Source organism: Mytilus californianus, unplaced genomic scaffold, assembly GCF_021869535.1.
Source record: "Mytilus californianus isolate M0D057914Y unplaced genomic scaffold, xbMytCali1.0.p SCAF_4, whole genome shotgun sequence".
NCBI lineage: Eukaryota > Metazoa > Mollusca > Bivalvia > Mytilida > Mytilidae > Mytilus > Mytilus californianus.
In genome coordinates this window covers 116,328,664-116,352,276 of record NW_026262690.1, presented here as the reverse complement: position 1 = coordinate 116,352,276, position 23,613 = coordinate 116,328,664, and the positions used below count along the sequence as shown (strand labels likewise).

Sequence of the window (23,613 nt, the reverse complement as noted above, 5' to 3'; positions counted from 1 at the left end):
CGGAAACGTAAATCTAAAATTTATAAAAATCGAAAGGGAGCTCATGTCAATAGATATAAACAATTCACCACAATTTTTTTGCAAGTTGATGAAAGTATTATTCGAGTTATTGTCCGAAAATTGGAAAATCCCCCTTTTTTTAATGAATAAAACCCCACAACTCTGAAACATAAAATCTAAAATTTATAAAAAACGAAAGGGAGCTCACGTCAATAGATATAAACAATTCACCAAAGTTTTATGCAAATTGGTTAAAGCATTTTTGAGTTAATGTCCGACATGTTGACGACGGACGGACAGACGGACAGACTGACGGACGGACAGACGGACGGACAGACGGACAACGGTATACCATAATACGTCCCGTAAACGGGCGTATAAAAAGTGCTCACACATTACAACTCATCACTGTCAAAAACCTGATGACTAAATATTAGTGTTGTCAAATCGAGCAGTTTTGCCTAACTGGTTACTCGGATAATCTTTCGACCGTTAAGTTGATGTTTAAAGACCTTATCTATTATAGTACCCTACAAATGTACGTTTTTATGATATGATAAATTGAAGTTTATCCTTGGGCATTATAAGGCTAGGTTTTGAGCATTCCTGGTGACGTTTACTTTTAATAATCCAATTCTACCGTATCTACTATGAAGTTCGTTACTTCAGATTGAGAAGATGAAAATATTCTTGATCTCATCGAATTTACATTGTCTGAAACCATTGATATTTTCATTTTCTCTGGTGTCTCAGATGTTTCATTTTGAGATGATTAAGTGTGTTACTCTTACCACCATATATACATTAAGTCAATTCAGACACATGATTTGCATTTTACCAATTTTGAGTCGGCATTAACTTCTAGTGTGACAAAACCTTGGACGATGGAAGTGGCATATTTACATGTAGCTCAATATACTGGACAATTGATCTGTCAAATTAATTACCACAACTATCATTTTAAAATTCAACAAAATGTATGAATGATTTCATTACACGTTTATATCAAATCTATTAAAATTGAAAAAAGGTCAGGTTAACCGGTTAGCGTTTTTGGTATTCGATATTCGGTCCTTCCGACAGATAACCGGTTAATCGTTGACTAAATCACTACTAAATATGAAGTTATTCCGTTTAGTATAAACCAAGAAAAACGTGATGTAAATATTCATCAGACACTGAGACGGACAGACAGACAGACAAGGTGAATGCAATATGGCCTAGAGTTGGGGTATGATACATAGGCATCTAGATTCTCCTTCTTTTGAGAATGAGTCTTGACATTTCTACATTCAAGATGGTTAAATTTTAGTTTTCAACATGCAATTTATCTCGACTATAATATAGTGAACCAAAAAGTACAGTAATTTGTATATTTAACAGTTTCTTTTTACTTCTGTTATTGGTAAATTTGTAATATGCTCAATCATTTTATCGAAAAATAAGTTATTTTTTTATATAATTGAAGACTCTTCCTATTTAAAGCCATCACTCATCTGTCCGTGACACACTTTAAAATTCCTGACTAGAACTTAACTTACAATATATTTCATTTGTTGCCAAGGATGTTCTGTTTTGAACTAGAACTTCATTTTTTCAAGATATCTTAATTGTCTATGCTAAGGTTCCTTTTTTTTTAAGCAAGACTAAATATTTCATTTGTTGCCACTTAAAATTCATGTTCTGTTATTAGACATATTGAACTAGATGTTTTATTTGTTGCCAATTGAGTTCCTGCTTTGATTCAGGATTTATTGGACTAGATATTTTATGTGTTGCTACTTGATGTCCTATTTTGACCCGCAACTCACTTTACTAGATATTTAAATTTTTTGCCACTTGAGTTCCTATTTTGACCCACAACTTACTTTACTAGATATTTTATTTGTTGCCACTTTATTGCCAGTTTTCCAGTTCCAGACTGCAGCCATCATATCATGCTGAGATCCAATGGATACTATGTATTTGTTATTTGGAGAAAATGCCTGAAAGAAGCGTCAGAATACATTAAAACATAGCATGTATGTCATAAATAAATAAATTATATCACAGAAAATCAACAGAACATTTCTCAATGTGTGATTCTAGGATACAATATGGTTTATTTGAAATTTACTCATATTATATGTATTGGTAGAAAGTTTTAAAAATGTATAATTCAAGATATTTTCAAAGAAACTAATGAATTGCTTAGGTTGAAATTATTTATGTGTCAGAATATACTGACATTTCAACATTTTTCAAATTAAATAAACCAATCAAATGCAGCTATATATTTTCTTTACATTTCAAATGGTGTGATTTTGGAAATTTAACCGTCATATAATATTACCACACAGTTAATGCCAAATTTGTGTCCATAAAATTCGGCCACTTGTATTTTTTCTTCAACATCCCATACACGTACTGCAGGCTGATGACCACACTGAAAAAATAAACAGATTAAATTTAATAAGGAAAATCAAAACCACTTAATGAAATAGTTATTTAACTACCTTTTGTAACTTTTAACCTTTTCTTGACTTGAGATAGTTTGTTGATTGAAATAATGTCCCAAGTCAGGAGCCTGTAATTCAGTGGTTGTTTTTGTCTGTCATATTTTTTTCAACTAAATTATATTGTATAAATTAGGCTATTAGTTTTTTGTTTGAATTGTTTCACATTTTTCATGCTAGCTGACTATCAGGTATAGGTTTTTCTCATTGTTGGAAGGCTGTACGGTGACCTATACCGTTAAAAGGCTTGTATAGTCCGCGTTTTTATTCTCCAAAATTGACCCTGACAGCAGGGGTGCGGACTATAGAGTACAATAAGCAAGAAATAAGAGAGAAAATTTCAATTTCTCGATGTGGTTTGTTTACGTTCCGCCATGTTTGTTATTGACATTGTAGCTCTTATCATTTTTCAAACCAATAATTTTACCCAATCCATATTAATAAGTTATCTTTATTCAATATCAAATTAATCCTGATAAATTTAAAAAATTAAATGCTTCATTACAAAATTCTCGTTTCGTTTAAATGCATTGTTAAATATAAACTGGTATCTGCTTGAATGAAATTGTACAAAAAAAGTAAAAAAAGACAACCATAAACCAGCTTACGATGTGTAAACTACAAAACGTAATCGGTTATTATTCGTTCCGTTTTGGTGTTTCCTATTGACAAATATGTTTTGTATTGGCTTAAGAAGACCCTTCAAACATTCATGTTATAGATATATTAAACACTGTTTTACATAAGGAGGAAACTGTTTTACTTTCAAAGTCGTATTATAGTGATATCTATTATGTACAGATTTCGACTCTCACCAGGTTTTTTCATCTTTTACACGTGCTTATACACAAGTTTCAAATTGTTTTTTGTGTGATTTAGACTTATTTTAACCAGCGTGAAGTGTTTTAGAACCATTTACAAGCAGTTTCAGCTTCTGTTTGGTGATGGAAAATAGGTTTTTCCAAGAAAATACCGCAAACGACCACACACGATTTAAAATTACCGGAGTTTCATTAGACCTTTTCTAACAGTTACAAAAAGTTTTTTTAACTGAAATTTCGTGCCGAGAAGGGGGTGCGGACTATGTACCAGTGCGAACTATACAAGCCCGATTACGGTAATTGCTTTTATCTTCGTCATTTGAACTCAAGTGGATCAAAGTCTCATTGGCAATCATACCACATTTCCATATTTTTATATAGTAAAAAAAATTGTCACAATCATACCACAGTACATATGCACTTTTTTTTATAATTACAATTTACATGTGGAGATGATATTTGCAGCTTTTTTCAGTAACATCTTGTAGTTTTAGTACAGTAAATGTTTTTCAAGAGGTGGTAACCGGCAGTATATATGACAATTAGAGCAAATTTTCATAAAGTAAAGTTCACAGTAATATTAATTTGTTCCTTCAATTTAATGTCAATAGGTCCTTTACATAAGTTTGATAAATCACACTAGAATTTCATCTTGACTTGCTAGTAAAGAGCTGAAGAAAGGTATCTAAGATCAAACTGTCAATGGCATTATCACTTTCTTGTAATAAAAGTTCAATCCTAATGATTGAAAATTAAAAGCATCTGTGAAATCAATCACCACAGAGACATGAAAAAAATGACTTACCTCCCCTGTGACAATATTTTTGCCATCTTTAGAGAACTTGACGGCTGTGATTGTCTTTTTACAAGAGTTTATGATATGTGATTGTTTCTTTCCATTTAGAAGCACTACCACACATCTGAAATGTAAACATATCTTTTAATTATCAAGTTGCTAAAATGCTTAACTATCAAATATATGCATTTCTTATATTTATCAATATTAACATATATGTATTTTTTTGGCTGCTGTTTTCATTCATGATCCCTCCATATTTCCCATTTACTAATTAATAAAAAATACTCTCCAATCATCCATGTAGTAAACACACATCATATGCAAGGACACACAAATGGACACATGTGAAAGTATCAGGTTCACAATAATAAAAACTTGCATTCATAAATTCAGATGTAATTTTCCTCCATAACATTTTTGCAATTGCATTTATTAGATTTCACTTTTTTTCCAGAGGTCAAGGATTAATAAAATTAATTTGTGAATTTACAGTATATCAATATCCAGAGACAATGCGTGATTACTACCTTTAGAATATAACACTTTAAAATATTGAAAAGATATTGAAGTAGAGCAGAATATATTGGTACAACAGTGCCAGCATTCTGAAAATCTATAGGTATGATAATTTGGTGTAAAATTGTGTCATAAATAAAACCGTACTGAAGCATAATGAAAATGTGACTGACAAGCCGTCTGTCCAACTCATAGAAATAACCTTAAATGAACACCATATTATTGAGATTGAAGATGAAACCCATTTTTTGTAAACATGTAAAATTAATAAATCTTTAAGAAAACTACTTGAAAAAGACATAAATGATATTCAGTCTTTTGCACTGAGGAGAGTGGACACCACAACTGCATAATCATTTCTAGTTTTTTTTTTTACTATTGGTATATGATGTTAACTATTTATAATGTTTGCATTGTGTTTATTGCTGTATTGCTCGACTTCAACCCCTCAGAGTATAAATGTGCATTTCTTAATAATAAAAATTATTAAAGGATGACCCAAATTACCATAACACGTTCTCATCTAAAATTAGAAATTCTCATTAACGGTCATTTGCCATAATTCGTACTCAAATAGGTCGAATTATCGCTCATAAGACAAACTTGTGCAAAAACGAGAAAAATAAAAGAAAAACACGTTTTTTTTTTTATCAAGCACTTGAAAATCGTGAATCTGACATATTGAACACCTGGTGTATGCTGAACTGAATTGTAATAAATTAACTTGCATTTCTCAGGCCTGTATGCCAGCATACGAACCTGGTGTATGCTAAAGTCTACATTTGATTTATACATTGTATTTCTCAGGTCTGTATGCCTGCATACGAACCTGGTGTATGCAGAACGGCAAATATTGAATCAAATGTTGTATTTCGCAGGTCTGTATGCTAGCATACGAACCTGGGTGTTTCCAAAAAATCCTTTACTTCAGTAGTTGTGTTTTAACGCTGATTTCGATTTTTTTTTTAAACTAAAAGCCTACCACTGACCTCTATATTTTCTCCCGATAGGTAAACAGAAAAGCGTTAATTTGCAGGGCAAACCGGTAAAGCGTTTACTGTTGTAAATCTAAAAATGAAAACCGATTCACAAGTTCCACGACTATGATCACTTTATTGACATGACAGTTATCTGTTTGTTTGCAAATTAAAATTACGGAAAAATGAGGCGATCATAATTTGTACAAGGTTCCAAGTTGTTGACAAAATTTTAAATGACGTCAGGGACCTTCTGACGTAAGGCGGAGGGAATTATAGACGGATAGCACTTGACTTACGCGAGTTACTTTTTACCAGTACACTTAATTAAAATAATAGCAATTGATTACAAAACAAAATGTTTTTTTTATACTTTGTATTGGTAAATGATAAAAAGTCAAAGAACAAATGGACTATTTATCTGCGTTGAATGACCTAATAACACCTTATGTCACGCACTCCTATATGACGTCATTTACAAATGTAAACAATGTGAATGATCAATGAAGGAGTTCCCGTCACGGAGAAGAAAATGGACAATTCATTGAAAAATACGCTCTATTATCTAAATTTTAATATACCAGAAGCAAAACAGAATGTCAGATACATTTACGGTAAGTAAACCTAGCTGTTTTTGTACATTTTCCACGAATTCCATAGAACACCCTCTTTTTTTAGAAGTGACTGACTGATTTAATCCGGCTTGAAAACTATAATACAAGATTATTGATTACGCTAAGTTTGTTTTCTCAAGAGGTTTGTTCACTTCAATCAATTTCATGCTAGACATCATGTGGCGAAATTTACTGCTGTTTTACTATCAAGCTACCCCACCCCAAAAAAAAAATAGCCTTGCAAGACGTCATAAGTCCAAGGTAAAAAGGGGGGGGGGTGAGCGCTCACATGTTAAAACCGGCCACACTAGTCTTTATGTGCCTGTCCCAAGTCAGGAGCCTGTAGTTGAAGTTGTCATTGGTTCATGTATGTCGTATTTCTTTTTCGTAAATTGTTTTGCTATAAATTATTGTTTCTTATTTTTCATGTTGGGTCCTTTTATCATCTGACTATACAGTATTGGTTTTTCTCATTGTTGAAGTCCGTACAGTTGCCTATACTTGCTTACATCCACTTCATTTTGGACTTTGGTGTACAGTTGTCTCATTTGCAATCATCCCACATCTCCTTTTTTTTACAAGGAGGTTGTATGATGTGTCCTTGTTTTGGAAAACTGTACAGTACATTTGTCACATGATCACTGCAGCATTTTGTGATGTGTGTATGTAAGAAGCTGTTACTGTAACAGGGTAATATGAAAAGCTATCAACAAAATCGAAAGACAGACAGAAAATTTTAAAATATAGTGAGCAATAAAAAACAAAAAAAGAAGTAATTCAAACAAATTAAACATACATTTATTGCGAAAGGATCAGAACAGCACATTTCAAGAGTGTTCAATTGGAAAAATGAATGTTAATAAGGAAATGACATATTTCATTGATCTTCAATCAGATGCATGGCGACAAAAATACTTTCAACTTCAAGGGAACGACTTCAATTCAACCACTAAGAACCCTTAGTTCATATACATTCTAAAATCAGTAATTGTGATAATGTTAAAGTTGTGAAGTGTATAATATTCACACATATATATATATGTATATAATATGTAGTTTCCATTTCTCGTTTCAGCATTTTTCAAACAGTGGCTATACCTTTCATGTAACTATTTATGTGTTGCTTATGAATTGAATTGTAACACTTCTTAGTGACTGGATAGGTTAAACCAATGCCTTCCTAGAAAACTACGACATCAATGAACAACACCTGACCTTTTGCTGTTCCTGCTAATAAAGTAAAAATGGCTTCACTAGAAAAGGACGACACCTAGAACATGTAGAAAAAGCATCAATTCTTTGGCTTTCCTGATTGAAGGATTTATTTTTACAACTCCAGTGTATAATATGCCATTATAAACAATTTTTACCATAGTATAATGCTATAAATTCACTAATTTCCATATCTATTAGCTAATACAGTTAGATATCGACTTATGATATGCAGTGAAGACAGATCATTGCAAATTGTTTACATTACCGATAATTAAAATAAATGTATGCATGTTTGGCATACATCTTTGTAAAGCAAATTGTATACAGACATCCCCCTAAAAGCATTAAAAAAAAAACAAGAACTTTGGCATACACCATGTTGACAGGCAGAGATGCAAACACAATGACTTAAACACTTTGTTGTATCACTGTCTATTTAGTATGCATATTGCCAACTATATCAGATTTTAAGACAGTTTCATTTTCTCTCCATCAATTTCTAACCAAGAGTTCCAAATGGTGAAGTTGAAATCATCCCTTCGTAAATTATACGGACGCCATCACGAGTTGGTTGACCGTTATGGAATAACCGTTTCACAGATGATATCGGATATGTTTCTTACGTCGTAACTACAATCCCCTTCCCTTTTCATGAATGTGACTAACCGAATTAGACTATTTACCGGGTTTGTAATAACATGAGCAACACGACGGGTGCCACATGTGGAGTAGGATCTGCTTACCCTTCCGGAGCACCTGAGATCACCCCCAGTTTTTGGTGGGGTTCGTGTTGCTCAGACTTTAGTTTTCTATGTTGTTTCTTGTGTACTATTAATATTTGTCTGTTTGTCTTTTTCTTGCCATGGTGTTGTCAGTTTATTTTCGATTTATGAGTTTGACTGTTCCTCTGGTATCTTTCGCCCCTCTTGACACAATGCTTGAAGTTACTAACTTAGAGCATGATGAAAAATAATAGTTTTACAATTTAAAATATGAATACATGTACAACATACAGCTGGTTAGAATGCAAACCATTCAGCTTGCTAAATATCCAATAAGTGCCACAAAATATGCAGAAATTTTAGACTGGAGGCAAACCCTACACAAATACACTAGCTCAATGAACACCAGCTTGGTTTGACAATACTAAAATGTATGTAAAACTATAATTTAATAGAACATAGGTGGGTATACAGACAATCAAATCTTGTATATATCCAAGTAAAAAAAAAATAAGTGTTCACCGTACACCAGTGTTGTATGCAAGAATACCGTGAACTGAAAATGTCAAACAAATATGCAAACTTTTATGTTCCAATGTGTATAGGACTATAGGTCGGTATGCCGACAATCAAACCTATGAATTCCATTTTTTTACAAGAGTTTATTGAAAAGCGGGTTGATATACAGGAATAAACCCCTGAGTGTTGCAGTTAAGAATTGAGAGCTTTCTTTCAAATTCAAACGAAGTTGAAGGCTATACATAAGTAATTCCTTACATCGATGTAATTCGGCCTTTGACATGTTTGATGGAGATACATTTGTATGTCTCTTTCAAAATCATACACATCTCCTTATTTTCTAGGGGGGGGGGGGGGGGGGGGGGGGGGGGGGGGGGGTTGGTTATGCAAACATAAGTAAATAAGAAATGTTACTACACAGTAAATGCTTAGCATTCAGGCAGACAGACTTGCCAATACAAACATGAATCCAGAATAAAATTTTAGAATCCATGCAGGCATACAAGTACCTGGCAGAAAAATGCCAAAATAAATAATAATTTGAGTCTATATGCAGGCATACAGACCTGACAAATACTAATATACGCAGAAAGTGAGAGTTTAGCATACGCCAGGTCGGTATGCAGGCATACAGACTTGACAAATACTAGTATACGCATACAGTGAGAGTTTGGCACACACCAAGTCAGTATGCTGGCATACAGACCTGACAAATTCTAGTATACATTTGTACACATAGAGTAAGAGTTAAGCATACACCAGGTCAGTATGCAGGCATACAGACCTGACAAAAACTAGTATATGAATAGAGTGAGAGTTTAGCATACACCAGGTCGGTATGCTGGCATACCGACCTGACAAATTCTAGTATACACATAGATTCAGGGTTTGGCATACACCAGGTCAGTATGCAGGCATACAGACCTGACAAATACTAGTATATGAATAGAGTGAGAGTTTAGCATACACCAGGTCGGTATGCTAGCATACCGACCTGACAAATTCTAGTATACACATAGAGTGAGGGTTTAGCATACACCAGGTCGGTATGCAGGCATACAGACCTGACAAATACAAGTAAGAGAAAAAAGACTGAATTTAGCATACTTTTCATTGAAACATCTGAAATAAAGATGGGCAAATGCTATGTTATGTATATATTTCAAAAATGGCATAAAAGTATAACAAAAATGCAGAATGAGTAATTTTTTAAGGTTTATTTGCTTCAACTATTTCCTGGGTGTTGAAATAGTTCATTCTAGCATCCTATGAAAAAGGTTTATGATAAAATGATGAAGTTTTGGATTCGCATTTACAAAAAAAGACCACAAATCTTGCAAAAAAATGACAGACAAATATTAATAATGCTATACAGTGACTTTTTAACGCGAAATATATCAATCACCCCAAAAGATGTAGCTTTTTCACACAAAAATCAGTTAAGTGGCATATGAGAATTTCTAATTTTAGATGAGAACGTGTTCCATATATATTACTGTATATTGACAGTAAGTGTATATCACAAATATTTATTCAGTCAATACATTTGACTAACCAAATAACATAGTTCAACTGTTGCAGTATAAAATCAAATTTAGTTATCCTTGTTGCAGTTTGAAGATTCACAATTAAGATGGTTAACTTTTTCATCAATGGGAAGTATAGATCAAAGACTTAATTTGATTTTCAACATTTATCTGTCAATAATACAAAATCTCTATGTGATAATTTGTAAGTGATAAAATAAATCTCATAAAAAGATGCTGTTAAAAACACAGATTCACAAAAAATAAAAATCTAGAAATAATCTAATTATAATCATCTTTATCTGAGACAAAGACATAAAAAAAACATATCTCTTAACGGTACCCTCTCAACAAATTACCAAATTAATAGCACTTAATTAAAAAAAATGTACAAAAATCTGCATACAGTTCTTAATATCAATATTATATATATTGATGAAAAGGAACTACAAAAGGCATAATAATAATAGATCCTTCTTGATCATGCCATTACATTAATTAATTGTGTACTGATGTAATTATCATTGTCAATGTCATGCTACAATGAAAGGAATACATGAATGCAGGAATTAACTGTGTCTGGGAAATAAATTATCTTTCATCACAATTATACACCAGGCTATAACAAACTATATGTCTGTTTAGATTGGCTATAAAAAAAAATATTTGTATGTTAAAATTATATTACTCTTAGAAAGGAAGTACCAGTGGTGAATTACTTATATTTCTAATTACTGTGACTTGACTGTAAGTGTTGCTCTCCACTTATTGCAGTTTATTCAAAATTCTGACCAAATTGCAATTTGTTTTATCAAACCAAACTGTTCAACTGATCAGAAATTCTAACAAATTGCTATAGAAAACCACAGTCAAGTTGTGAATGAGCAAGGTGATAAAATTAAGCATACTAACAATCCTATTAGACTATAATTCTACTTCATTGATATTATGAAAATGTTTATATTAAAGAATTGCTATACATACTTTTATTGTAATTGTCATTCGAAAGGTGATAGGGAGTAATTTTTTAAATTGCTAAAAAAAATGTCTTTTCAAACAAATTGCAGTTTGGTCAGAATTTTGAATTAACTGCAATAGGTGGAGAGCAACACTTACAGTCAAGCCACAGTAATTCAAAATTAAAGAACTAAATAAAATTCCTCAACAAAGTCAATAAAAATTGAGAAGTCCCCTCCAAAAAATTGGAAGGTTACCCATTTCTACCTTTAGGATAATGAAATTAGGTCAAAACATTTTACCCCTTCAAATTTTGTTGAATGTGGTACATTTTTTAACAAATCAGAAGATGGAGCATTTAACCATTTGATTTTTACACCTCTTTAAATATTTAAAATTTCTGATCAATTATTGTTGCAGTGTTCTGTTACAAGTAATAACAAGAATCATGGTCCAAAGGACAGGCACACCCCACTCAATCTATATTTCTATGTTCAGTGACTATGAGATTAAGGTCAATACCCTAATTTGACATATAATTTATAAAGAGTTAACATCATCATGAACAAGTAAGTGTACTAAGTTTCAAGCTGTTGTGACCATAATTTCATGGAAAACTACTGTAATCAAAACCTTTAATATGAGACTGTACTGATTTCACACTATCACATTTCTGTGTTCAGTGAACCATGCAATCAGGGTCAAAACCGTAATTTGGCATATAATTGAAAAAGTTCACCTCATAATGAAAAAATAATTAAGTTTTAAGTTGATATGACCACAACTTCATGGAAAGTAGTACTACCTTAACCTTCAAGTTTTTAGCCTGATACAGGACAGATAAACCACAGAACAGACACACAACCAAGAAACCATATTCCCCCCAACCACCATGTACGTAGACAGGACATAAAAGTCCACATATCTCACATAATCTACCCGAGTACAACATACAATTTTTTCTCATGGCCTTAAAACAGTGCACATGGACGAATGCATTCAGGTAATAATTTTTGGGTTTTACATTATCACACAAACATATGCAAGTGAAATTCTTAATTAAATCACTACACCCTTTTTTCTTTGTATGACATGTTCAAAGTAAATTTTAAAGAAACAATTAAATTAAACTGGTAATTTCTACTTCAATGAACTTTATGTATACCTTCTTATTCATGCTCCATTATGTTACAGCTTTATAAAAACTTTAAAGATGGGAAAAACATTAAATCACTTATATCTGCCTCTCAAATTTTAATCTTCATCTGACCTACGTCACTTCAATGGTTGTATATTGATATAGAATTACTCATCTTTTAGCCATAAATGCATTCATATAATGCTTTTCAAAGTATTCAAGTGATCTTATGAATATGTTGTAATATAGTTACAACAGCAATATCAAATAAATATAGAATTTTTTTTCTTGCGAACACAAAGTTAGAAATTTGTTATCTGGTTGCCCTTTTGAAGATTTACAAGTCATCTTCATTTGTACGTGACAATCTTCAGTTAACAACAAAACTTGATCAGCCCTCAAAATAGCAATCTATCAGTTAACCACCAAAGACCTAGAGCTAACAAATCTGACTGGTCCTTGGACTCCTAATCTAACTAGAATTGACGGTAGATTGAAACAATCAAGCAGGTGCAAATTTGATGTCTGTACAGTTGCTAAAGGTAAAATGTTAGTCGAAATATGGATGGATGGCCAATTGGTTATCTTTCAAGGATAATATGTATGAATATGAAGCCTCTTTTAATTCAAGATGAACACACTAAGCCAGAGTTTATGTTTGCTCACATGGTTCTGTCTGCAGAAAGACACGTCCAACTACCACAACACATTTTTGAATTCAAATCATTGCCTAAATTACTCTTACTTTTAAATGTCATTTGCTCGGCAGGGAAAAAGACAATACCATTTTTTTCATAACTTGTTGAAGTCCTTTGCCTAGCAGAAAAGCATCAAATGCCAAATTAGCAATTCTGAAATATTTGGATGGACATTGAGAGGGAACTTATCTGTAAACTTCCACAGCTAACACAAGGCAGTCAGTGTAGGTAAAAGTCACCCAGACTGTGTTGTACTAATTCAAAGAATTATGATAGTGAAATATCGTTGATACATTTGTACATGAATGTAGCAAGGAAAATTGGAGGAAAAAATCAACACAAAAAACTAAAAGTGCAGATCGATTGAAGTTAAATATCACTTCAAAAAGGACAATGTAAATCTGTTCACCAACTATATCTAAATAAACTATCTAAAGACAATGTAAACCTGTTCACCAAATATATCTAACTAAACTATCTAAAGACAATGTAAACCTGTTCACCAAATATATCTAAATAAACTATCTAAAGACAATGTAAACCTGTTCACCAAATATATCTAAATAAACTATCTAAAGACAATGTAAACCTGTTCACCAAATATATCTAACTAAACTATCTAAAGACAATGTAAACCTGTTCACCAAATATATCTAAATAAACTATCTAAAGACAATGTAAACCTGTTCACCAAATATGTCTAAATAAACTATCTAAAGACAATGTAAACCTGTTCACCAAATATATCTAAATAAACTATCTAAAGACAATGTAAACCTGTTCACCAAATATGTCTAAATAAACTATCTAAAGACAATGTAAACCTGTTCACCAAATATATCTAAATAAACTATCTAAAGACAATGTAAACCTGTTCACCAAATATATCTAAATAAACTATCTAAAGAAAATATTTTAGTCTTCTGTCATTAATAATCAAGACTGAAGTTAAATTTATGGAATGCTTCAAAAAGAGTTTGACAGTGAAAATGTTTGTCAAAGGGGTTGAAAAATCACATCTATAAATTATATTTACTTTTGTAATTCATGTAAACTGTACATGTTATAAAAGGCAATACATATATCATAAATATCTATATCACCTGGTTGTTAATTAGATATCTAAACATTTATTGACCTAAAGATTATGATACACATGTTCTAAGATAACCCAAAAACACAATATATACTTAAACATGAAATGGTTTACACATTTGTCAAAATTCTATCGGAAGTTCATCAATATATCCAACAAAACCAACAATTAGAGTTTAAATTTGATTGACTTGTTAAGGTAAATAACCTCAACGATTAAAAGAAACAAAACAAACATAAGGCCTTTTATTGGTCATTCAGGTATGCAAACAAACCCTTAAAACGTTAAATATTTGTACATATAATGTTCAAATCACATTCTTTTATAATTCGAAGATGTATGTTAAATTAAGGTCAATTTCTCCATTACATGTAAACTGACCAGAACTTTAAATAACTTCTCTCCATGCTGAATTTTTTTTTAATTGCAGATGGGTATTTTTTTGTCCTAATTTTGACCTAAGATCGATGTATCTTAAGAATACATTACAGATTATTACCCCTCAAATGATAATAGGTATTTTGTCATGGCTGTCTGTCCATTTTGTTCTTCAGCTCTATCGATCTAAACCAGACAATATATGAATTTGTTTCAGGAAGCTGTCATGATCAAACTACACCAAAAACAAGTATCCAAAAGAAAGTACACAAATATCACATTTTCAGTATGATGTTTAAACAAAAATTTATCATCAAATGATTTAACTATCAACTTTCTACAAGTTTCATCTTATACTGAACAGATATTTCAAAATAAACAGCTTCTAAGATTAAAAGTATTTTATCTCTTTCCAATTTGAAAGATGCATACTGAAATTTTAATATTATATGCACCAAAATTTATTCTTTTATGTGCAAATTCATCAAAAAAGTTTTATTTTCATGAAATTGGTTTTATTGTTAAAAGATATAAATAATTCATATCTTTCAAAAAATAAATAATAAGTTTTAGACATTGTGTGCAGCAAAATATTCAGGACACACCAGATCAACTTAACATTACAACACTTTCACACATACAAAAACATACTGCAAAAGAGATTAGATCTTTGCCAGGTGTAACAGTAACAATTACAAGCCGGTTTCTATGTCAGCTGGATCCACCACAGGACTTTAATTGCTATCTATCATTATCTACCGACATATACTACTTCTAAACTATTATATTGAAAACTCAAGGTCCTTCAAAGACAACTGGTAACATATGAAACTCATTATAACAATATCTTCTTTACATACCAAATACCTAACCACCGCTCATCTATCTCTCGAAAAAAAAGCAAATCTAGTATTCCTATCATTCACTTGACATATCAACAAGAAGCAGAGGAATTAACTTATTTCTCAAACCAAGAAATCCAGAGAAATTTGCACAGTATCAGACATAAAATTATAGAGAAAAAGCAGAAATTACTGATCTCAATAAAACAAAGACAATTTAAATGCCAAAGGAACAAGAAAGCAATTAAATGTATCTTTATTATGCAGCAGAAATATAGCTCCCATAGAGATTACATAAACCTATAGTTTACCTTGGTTTACTAAGAAACTAAATATCTATAAGATGGTATTATTTCAAGTTAGTATATCTTTCTAATAAAATCTTTTTCTGTGACATTTAAATTAGTTTGCTACTCACAGGGAAACTTACTGAAAACTTGAAAACAGAATAAATGGTTTGCCAATAATGTGCATTGTCAGGTAAATTTCAAAGAAATGCATTCCTGTGTGCAACGTAGGATTGTCAATAATTTGCATTAGATTCCTTGTAACAATGAAAAGTTCTGTTAGTAAAAAAATGTAGTTTCTAAAAATAATCACTTCCAGTGTTTTCTTGATGCAGCTGAACAAAAACTGATCAAAGATACACGTCAAAGATACCAGGTGGACTCAAGGTTGCACAAATGTCAATAAATGTTAAATAATTTTATATCATAACTTCATTCATAAGTGTTAAATAAGATATTAAATCTGTTGTATTTGTTAATGATTTAATTTACAGTGAAATTATTTGAATTATGAATTTTTTATGCTAAACATTAATTGATGTTTTAGCAACCAATTCTCCACTTATAATTCAGTTTAAGAATGACAAACATTTTCATCAGTACAACCAAGTCCTCACTTATGATGTTTAAGGCAGACACACATTTTCATCAGTACAACCAAGTCCTGACTTATGATTCAGTTTAAGGCTGACACACATTTTCATCAGTACAACCAAGTCCTGACTTATGATCCAGTTTAAGACAGAAACACATTTTCATCAGTACAACCAAGTCCTGACTTATGATTCAGTTTAAGGTAGACACACATTTTCATCAGTACAACCAAGTCCTGACTTATGATTCAGTTTAAGGTAGACACATATTGTCATCAGTACAACCAAGTCCTGACTTATGATTCAGTTTAAGGTAGACACACATTTTCATCAGTACAACCAAGTCCCCACTTATGATTCAGTTTAAGACAGACACACATTTTCATCAGTACAACCAAGTCCTGACTTATGATTCAGTTTAAGGCAGACACACATTTTCATCAGTACAACCAAGTCCTGACTTATGATCCAGTTTAAGACGGAAACACATTTTCATCAGTACAACCAAGTCCTGACTTGTGATTCAGTTTAAGGTAGACACACATTTTCATCAGTACAACCAAGTCCTGACTTATGATTCAGTTTAAGGCAGACACACATTTTCATCAGTACAACCAAGTCCTGACTTATGATTCAGTTTAAGGCAGACACACATTTTCATCAGTACAACCAAGTCCTGACTTATGATCCAGTTTAAGACAGAAACACATTTTCATCAGTACAACCAAGTCCTGACTTATGATTCAGTTTAAGGTAGACACACATTTTCATCAGTACAACCAAGTCCTGACTTATGATTCAGTTTAAGGTAGACACACATTTTCATCAGTACAACCAAGTCCTGACTTATGATTCAGTTTAAGGTAGACACACATTTTCATCAGTACAACCAAGTCCCCACTTATGATTCAGTTTAAGACAGACACACATTTTCATCAGTACAACCAAGTCCTGACTTATGATTCAGTTTAAGGCAGACACACATTTTCATCAGTACAACCAAGTCCACACTTATGATTCAGTTTAAGGTAGACACACATTTTCATCAGTACAACCAAGTCCTGACTTATGATTCAGTTTAAGGTAGACACACATTTTCATCAGTACAACCAAGTCCTGACTTATGATTCAGTTTAAGGTAGACACACATTTTCATCAGTACAACCAAGTCCCCACTTATGATTCAGTTTAAGACAGACACACATTTTCATCAGTACAACCAAGTCCTGACTTATGATTCAGTTTAAGGCAGACACACATTTTCATCAGTACAACCAAGTCCTGACTTATGATTCAGTTTAAGGTAGACACACATTTTCATCAGTACAACCAAGTCCCCACTTATGATTCAGTTTAAGACAGACACACATTTTCATCAGTACAACCAAGTCCTGACTTATGATTCAGTTTAAGGCAGACACACATTTTCATCAGTACAACCAAGTCCCCACTTATGATTCAGTTTAAGGTAGACACACATTTTCATCAGTACAACCGAGTCCTGACTTATGATTCAGTTTAAGGTAGACACACATTTTCATCAGTACAACCAAGTCCCCACTTATGATTCAGTTTAAGACAGACACACATTTTCATCAGTACAACCAAGTCCTGACTTATGATTCAGTTTAAGGCAGACACACATTTTCATCAGTACAACCAAGTCCTGACTTATGGTTCAGTTTAAGACAGAAACACATTTTCATCAGTAAAACCAAGTCCTGACTTATGATTCAGTTTAAGGTAGACACATATTTTCATCAGTACAACCAAGTCCTGACTTATGATTCAGTTTAAGACAGACACACAATTTCATCAGTACAACCAAGTCACGACTTATAATTCAGTTTAAGACAGAAACACATTTTCATCAGTGGCACTCAAAACAAAACAGTGGGAAGGCCAAACCAATAAGGAAGTTGAAGTCCATTGAAAACAAAAACAAAAAATAATTGTGCCTAACAAAATCTAGATCAGGGGTAGAAAAACCTTAGTGTTCTAAATGCTTTTAACAATTCATGAACATTTAAAAGGAAAACCAAGGGATGAAAAGGAAATGGCTAACCAACTCGCAAGAAGCAGACAGAAGTGTCTCATACTGGAAAATATAAAATATCTCTTCCCTATGAATTTATATCTGCACCCATTTGACACGTCTTTTCTTGGCATGTTATGTTGTTGGGTTAATGTCTCATTGATGAGTACCTCACATTTACTTTTTTATTCTCTCTAATCATATGCAATATTCAGTTACACAGTAAACCTTGTAACTTATTAGTTAATTAAAACTGCCTTGGAAACATCTCAATATAAGTGCAAATCAATATAGCCCTGAGTCAATACAAACAAAAGTTATAAGTTAGATCTGGCTGCTGTTCTTTTACAAATGTTCAGCACCTCTATTCAAGTTTAGGTTAGAGGATACTGCTTCTAATAGCATATGAACTAAGTCAAATATTCAAAGCAAGAAAAGCTTTTCTCTCATCTTGTTTTTGAAATTTCTTTTATTTCAACTGACATCATGGACAAATTTATTATTTTTTCACAATGGAGCCAATTTCATTTCAAGGGTTAATGAGTAGATATTTTTCCTAGATAAGTGTAAGGATGGAAATATGAACTATGAATACTTGCATGCAAGTTGAAATTGAAGAGTAAAATTATGGATGCCAGAACAGTTAATATTTCATTTAAGTTGGTTATTTGGGAGTAAGACTATGGAACCTCGAATAGGTACGGACTTATTCTTATGTTGTAAGGTTACACTACTGTCCAAGGTTAGGGGGAGGGTTTGGCACCAGCAAACATGTTTAACCCTGCTACATTCTGTATGTGCCTGTCCCAAGTCAGGAGCCTGTTATTCAGTGGTTGTCGTTGTCGTTTGTTGCTGTATATCTTTTGTTTTTTGTTTATTGTTTTGTACAAATATCAGGCCATTAGTTTTCTCGTTTGAATCATTTCTGGGCCTTTTATAGCTTACTATGCCATATGGGTTTTGCTCATTGTTGAAGCAATGAAATAAAAATCACTTTGAATTAATTTGAATGTACTGAGGATACAATTAACCCTAATCTAATGAGATTTTAATATACTGGTAAAAAACACTGATGAAGTAATAAGACAGGTCTTACTGGAAAAGAGAGAACCAATTATGTTGACAGTTTTGGTCCAAATAACTATTCTAGTCTTGACATATTCGTTTATGCATACCGGGTATGTTTATTTAACATCATTGAAACAGGCAAGAAACTTAATTAATGTTTTCATTAGAAAGACTAACTATATTATTCAACTGATAAGACTAAACATTTATGTGTTTAAAAGATTTGAATGAGGGCAGTTTAAAATTTTCTACTTCATCTTGACTTCTGAATGCATTTTACAAAATTATATATACATAATACAATGTATACAGTGAGAGCTTCGATTCAACGAACAAACTGTGTCTTATGAATGTTATCTACATTAAATGTTAATAAATATTACATAAATATTATGCACATCATTAAACTTGAATTGAATTAAATTAAAATTCAGGTGGTTTGTTATCACTTCATCTTGAGTGACCTGTGGCGATGAAAAGCATGTCTTTGTAGGAAGTCTAAAGATGTATGAGGGGTACAAGCAAAATAAACATTTGACTCGACCTTGAAAAATAGACTTCGTTCCATGTATAGTATACAAATGTAATTGTATACATATTTAGTCACTTTATATGTATACAATTACACTTGGATACATGTAATACATGGCAGAGATCTTATAACCTTATTTCGACTTCACAAAAATCAACACCGTGAAAAATTTAGTACAGCAAACTGAATGTAAGCTAAAACTGGAGAAAACTGGATCAAATTATGAACTTAACAGGAGGGAATGTGCTTGATTTTCATATGATGAAAACATAATCTTTCAATCAGTTTAATTGAGGTCTGGAGCTGGCATGTCAGTAACTGCTAGTAGTCCTTTGTTAATTTGTGCATCATTGTCATTTTGCTTAGTTTCTTTTGTTGCCTATTCTGACATCAGACTCGGACTTCTTTTGAACTGAAAATTACTGTGCATATTGCTGTGTGTTTGTTTATTCTACATTGGCTAGAGGTATAGGGGGAGGGTCAAGATCTCACAAAACATGTTTAACCCCGCCGCATTTTTGAACCTGTCCCATGTCAGGAGCCTCTGGCCTTTGTTAGTCTTGTATGTTTTTTAATTTTAGTTCATTTATATGTTTCAGAGTTTAGTGTGACGTCCATTTTCATTGAACTAGTACACATTTTTGTTTAGGGGCGAGATTTTCTCGCTGTGTTGAAGACCCATTGTTGGCCTTCAGCTGTTTTCTGCTCTTTGGTCGGGTTGTTGTCTCTTTGACACATTCCCCATTTCCATTCTCAATTTTATCTATGAACAATTTTACAATATTACACATATTTACAAATCAATTGCAATTTGAGATGTTTTAAACAGTTGTTAACTTTCATTTGTAGTGCCTGTGCAAAAGTTCCCTTTTAATGAAACCTTAATCACTGTAATTCGGTTTAAATTTTTTACCAAATACTTTCAAGCATGAGAATTACTGTACATATGTACCTTTGTAAATTTAAAATTGTTATTTCTATTCAAGAAAGTTTCACTTAAAAATGTATTCTTGTTGACGTTAATAAGTAGTTTTTTAGAACTTTAACAATGAGAACAATGCAAATTAGTTCATTAACAACTGTAAATTGTTTGACCTCACATAATAACTTGTGTTTTAAAAATGTCCTTAAGCAATCATATATTACAAAAGATTTGAATCGAAAAACAACCGAGTTGACAACATACAAATGTTTTAAATTTCTTATGTAAATGTGAACCAGCCCGATTTATCAAATATAAAAGTCTACCCTATGGTGAAAGCATAATTATGGGATGTCAACATAAAACATTTTTTCATTTTACCCACTTACACACAATAAATTCTCCTTGAAACTTCAAAACACCTTAAATGAAGACTTAAAAATCTTTTACTACCATCCATTTACAATAAAGCACCTGGTTATTTTCAATAATTTATACCGTATTTAGAAATGCGTAATATGGTGTTGGTTTTTTTCATATTTCTAGGTTGCATTACAAAGAGCAGTACACCATTTTTGAATTTATAATTTGTTAGGTTAATGTTGTTTTACATTATTTCTCCTTAAAAACACACCTACACGGTATAAATATCTAGTACAATGTACATTTCTTTAGGCAGTGGTATGAGACAGACATATGTATGTAAGACCCACAGGCTCTGTTTATATAACTAGTTTTGTGTGTCTAACAAAACAATTGTATAGGAATACTTTATACTTGTTACTATAAAATGTTCAATTGAAATCTCACATCCATTCATTCTTATACATATAAAAAAGAAGATGTGGTATGATTGCCAATGAGACAACTCTCCACAAGAGACCAAATGACACAGAAATTAACAACTATAGGTCACTGTACGGCCTTCAACAATGAGCAAAGCCCATACTGCACAGTCAGCATGTACTCTTGCAAGCATTTAGAGGGAACAAAATGTGGGTTATTAGCCATCTTATGGGACTTTAACATAGATCATCGATTTATATTTGAAGGATATTAGCTACATTTTGGGGTCAGGGCTTCCCTTTTGAAATTCCTGAATCAACAACTGGCTAGTATTAAGTTGAGTGATTTGCAACAACAACAAAAACAACAAAAGAGTAAGACAAACTCATACTTACAGATGTATATATCAAACTGATGTTTGTCCATTAATTTCTCATTGTAAAATCTTTCAAGAGTTTGAAACTTGATAGGCAGATTTGAAACATAAAGGCAATCAGATGCCACCTTTTCAAAAAGGGTTTTCAATTTTAGGAGCAAGACAATAATGTTCAAAATACAAAAATTTTCAAATATCACATTTGTTATGTTGAAATAAGTAAACTGCAAATAGACATAGGTCGGCATATCTTTTTGTATAATCAGCATTAATCATATTAGGTTTATACTTAGTTACATGAACTAGAACTCCATAACAGCCTTTTGACAATTTAAACTTTTCCCCTTCTGCAGTAATCAGAAAGCATAGACTGAAAATCTAAAAGTATCAAATGTTGAACAGCAAACAATATCAAGTCCTTCAAAATAGTGTTATACTGCAAATTGATACAGACATAAGGAAGCACTCTGTTAGAAGTGAGAAGTTTAGTATTATTGTTTGTACCAGAAGTAGATTAATTTGTACTAAAAATCACACTACATACAACAATGGAACAGATAATTGTATTATAAGTTACAATACACATAACAGACATTATTTGTACCATCATGACCATAAAGAGAAGCTTAATTGCTGCTGCACACAGACAATATGATATGATTACTTTCATTTACATCTCTATTGTCACATTTCGGTCTATGAAGATTTTTTTACATTTTAGCACCTACTTGTCAAGCACACTGGAGTTGACCAATGATTATTATTTAGCTTCATATTGTTCAATCTTTAGATTTTTTTATATTTCAGTCTTTAGGATTTCTAAAATTTCTTTAATCTTTAGGATTTTTAAAATTTCATTTATCTTTAGTTTTCTAAAATTTCCCTAATTAAGCATGTTGAAAGCATTTCATTTGTGGAATTATGCATTATTTTTAGATTGCAAAAAAATTCTACCGGCTCATTGAAAAACATGAATAAAGGAGATGTTGGGTATATTTCAATGAGACAGCAAACAAACAGCTGAAAAAGCCAAAAGACATCTAGAGAGCAAAACAGTCTTCAACAATAGACAAGTGTCTATACAATATAAAAAGCCCAAATTCACCCTAAGTCTAGTTAATTTGTGATTAAATATAACAGAGACTAGCAAAGATTTGACATCAATAGTATATTCCCTAACAAAAACATTAAATTATAGCAAAAGATCATACATGAATAGGTTCCCGACTTGAGACAGACACATGGATATGGTGGGGTGCCTGTGGTGACCTCTTTATGTTCATTTCAGGCCTAATGTCTCATTGACAGTTACCCCATATGGTGTTTATTCATACAGTTATTACAGCATACATTTTACAAATGTGGTATTATATACTATATATCTATTACATCCCCAACTGATTTAATCAATTGAGATTCTAGTACAACCAACTTCATCCTTCCAATAACTTCCGAAAAATACAGAGATAAAAAAAAAAACAGAAAAAGAGCCATTACTGGACAACCAATATTGTATCTATAACATCCAACAAACAGATATAATCAATTCTACCATCATCATCCTCCCAATAAATTCCAAAAGAATACAGAAATACAAAAAAAAAGCCATTACTGGACAACCTCAGTCAGGTCAATCCCATTTCCCAATATATATAGCCATAATGATGTATTAAATTCTGTCATAAAGGATCTATTTGTTAA

The 23,613-nt window shown here is 32.1% G+C and overlaps 1 protein-coding gene across 4 annotated transcripts in view; it reads right to left on the bottom strand.

Annotated features, from left to right (window-relative positions):
* Positions 1–23,613, bottom strand: part of LOC127739178 (mitogen-activated protein kinase-binding protein 1-like) — an 80,668-nt gene that overhangs the window by 47,200 nt on the left and 9,855 nt on the right. For all 4 annotated transcript variants that reach the window (XM_052250785.1, XM_052250788.1, XM_052250786.1 and 1 more), the window contains exons 3-5: positions 4,122–4,236; positions 2,333–2,425; positions 1,869–1,985 (exon numbers count right to left, since the gene is read on the bottom strand). In XM_052250785.1, coding sequence (XP_052106745.1) covers positions 1,869–1,985; positions 2,333–2,425; positions 4,122–4,236 — 325 coding nt within the window. The remainder of the gene's footprint in view (positions 1–1,868; positions 1,986–2,332; positions 2,426–4,121; positions 4,237–23,613) is intronic.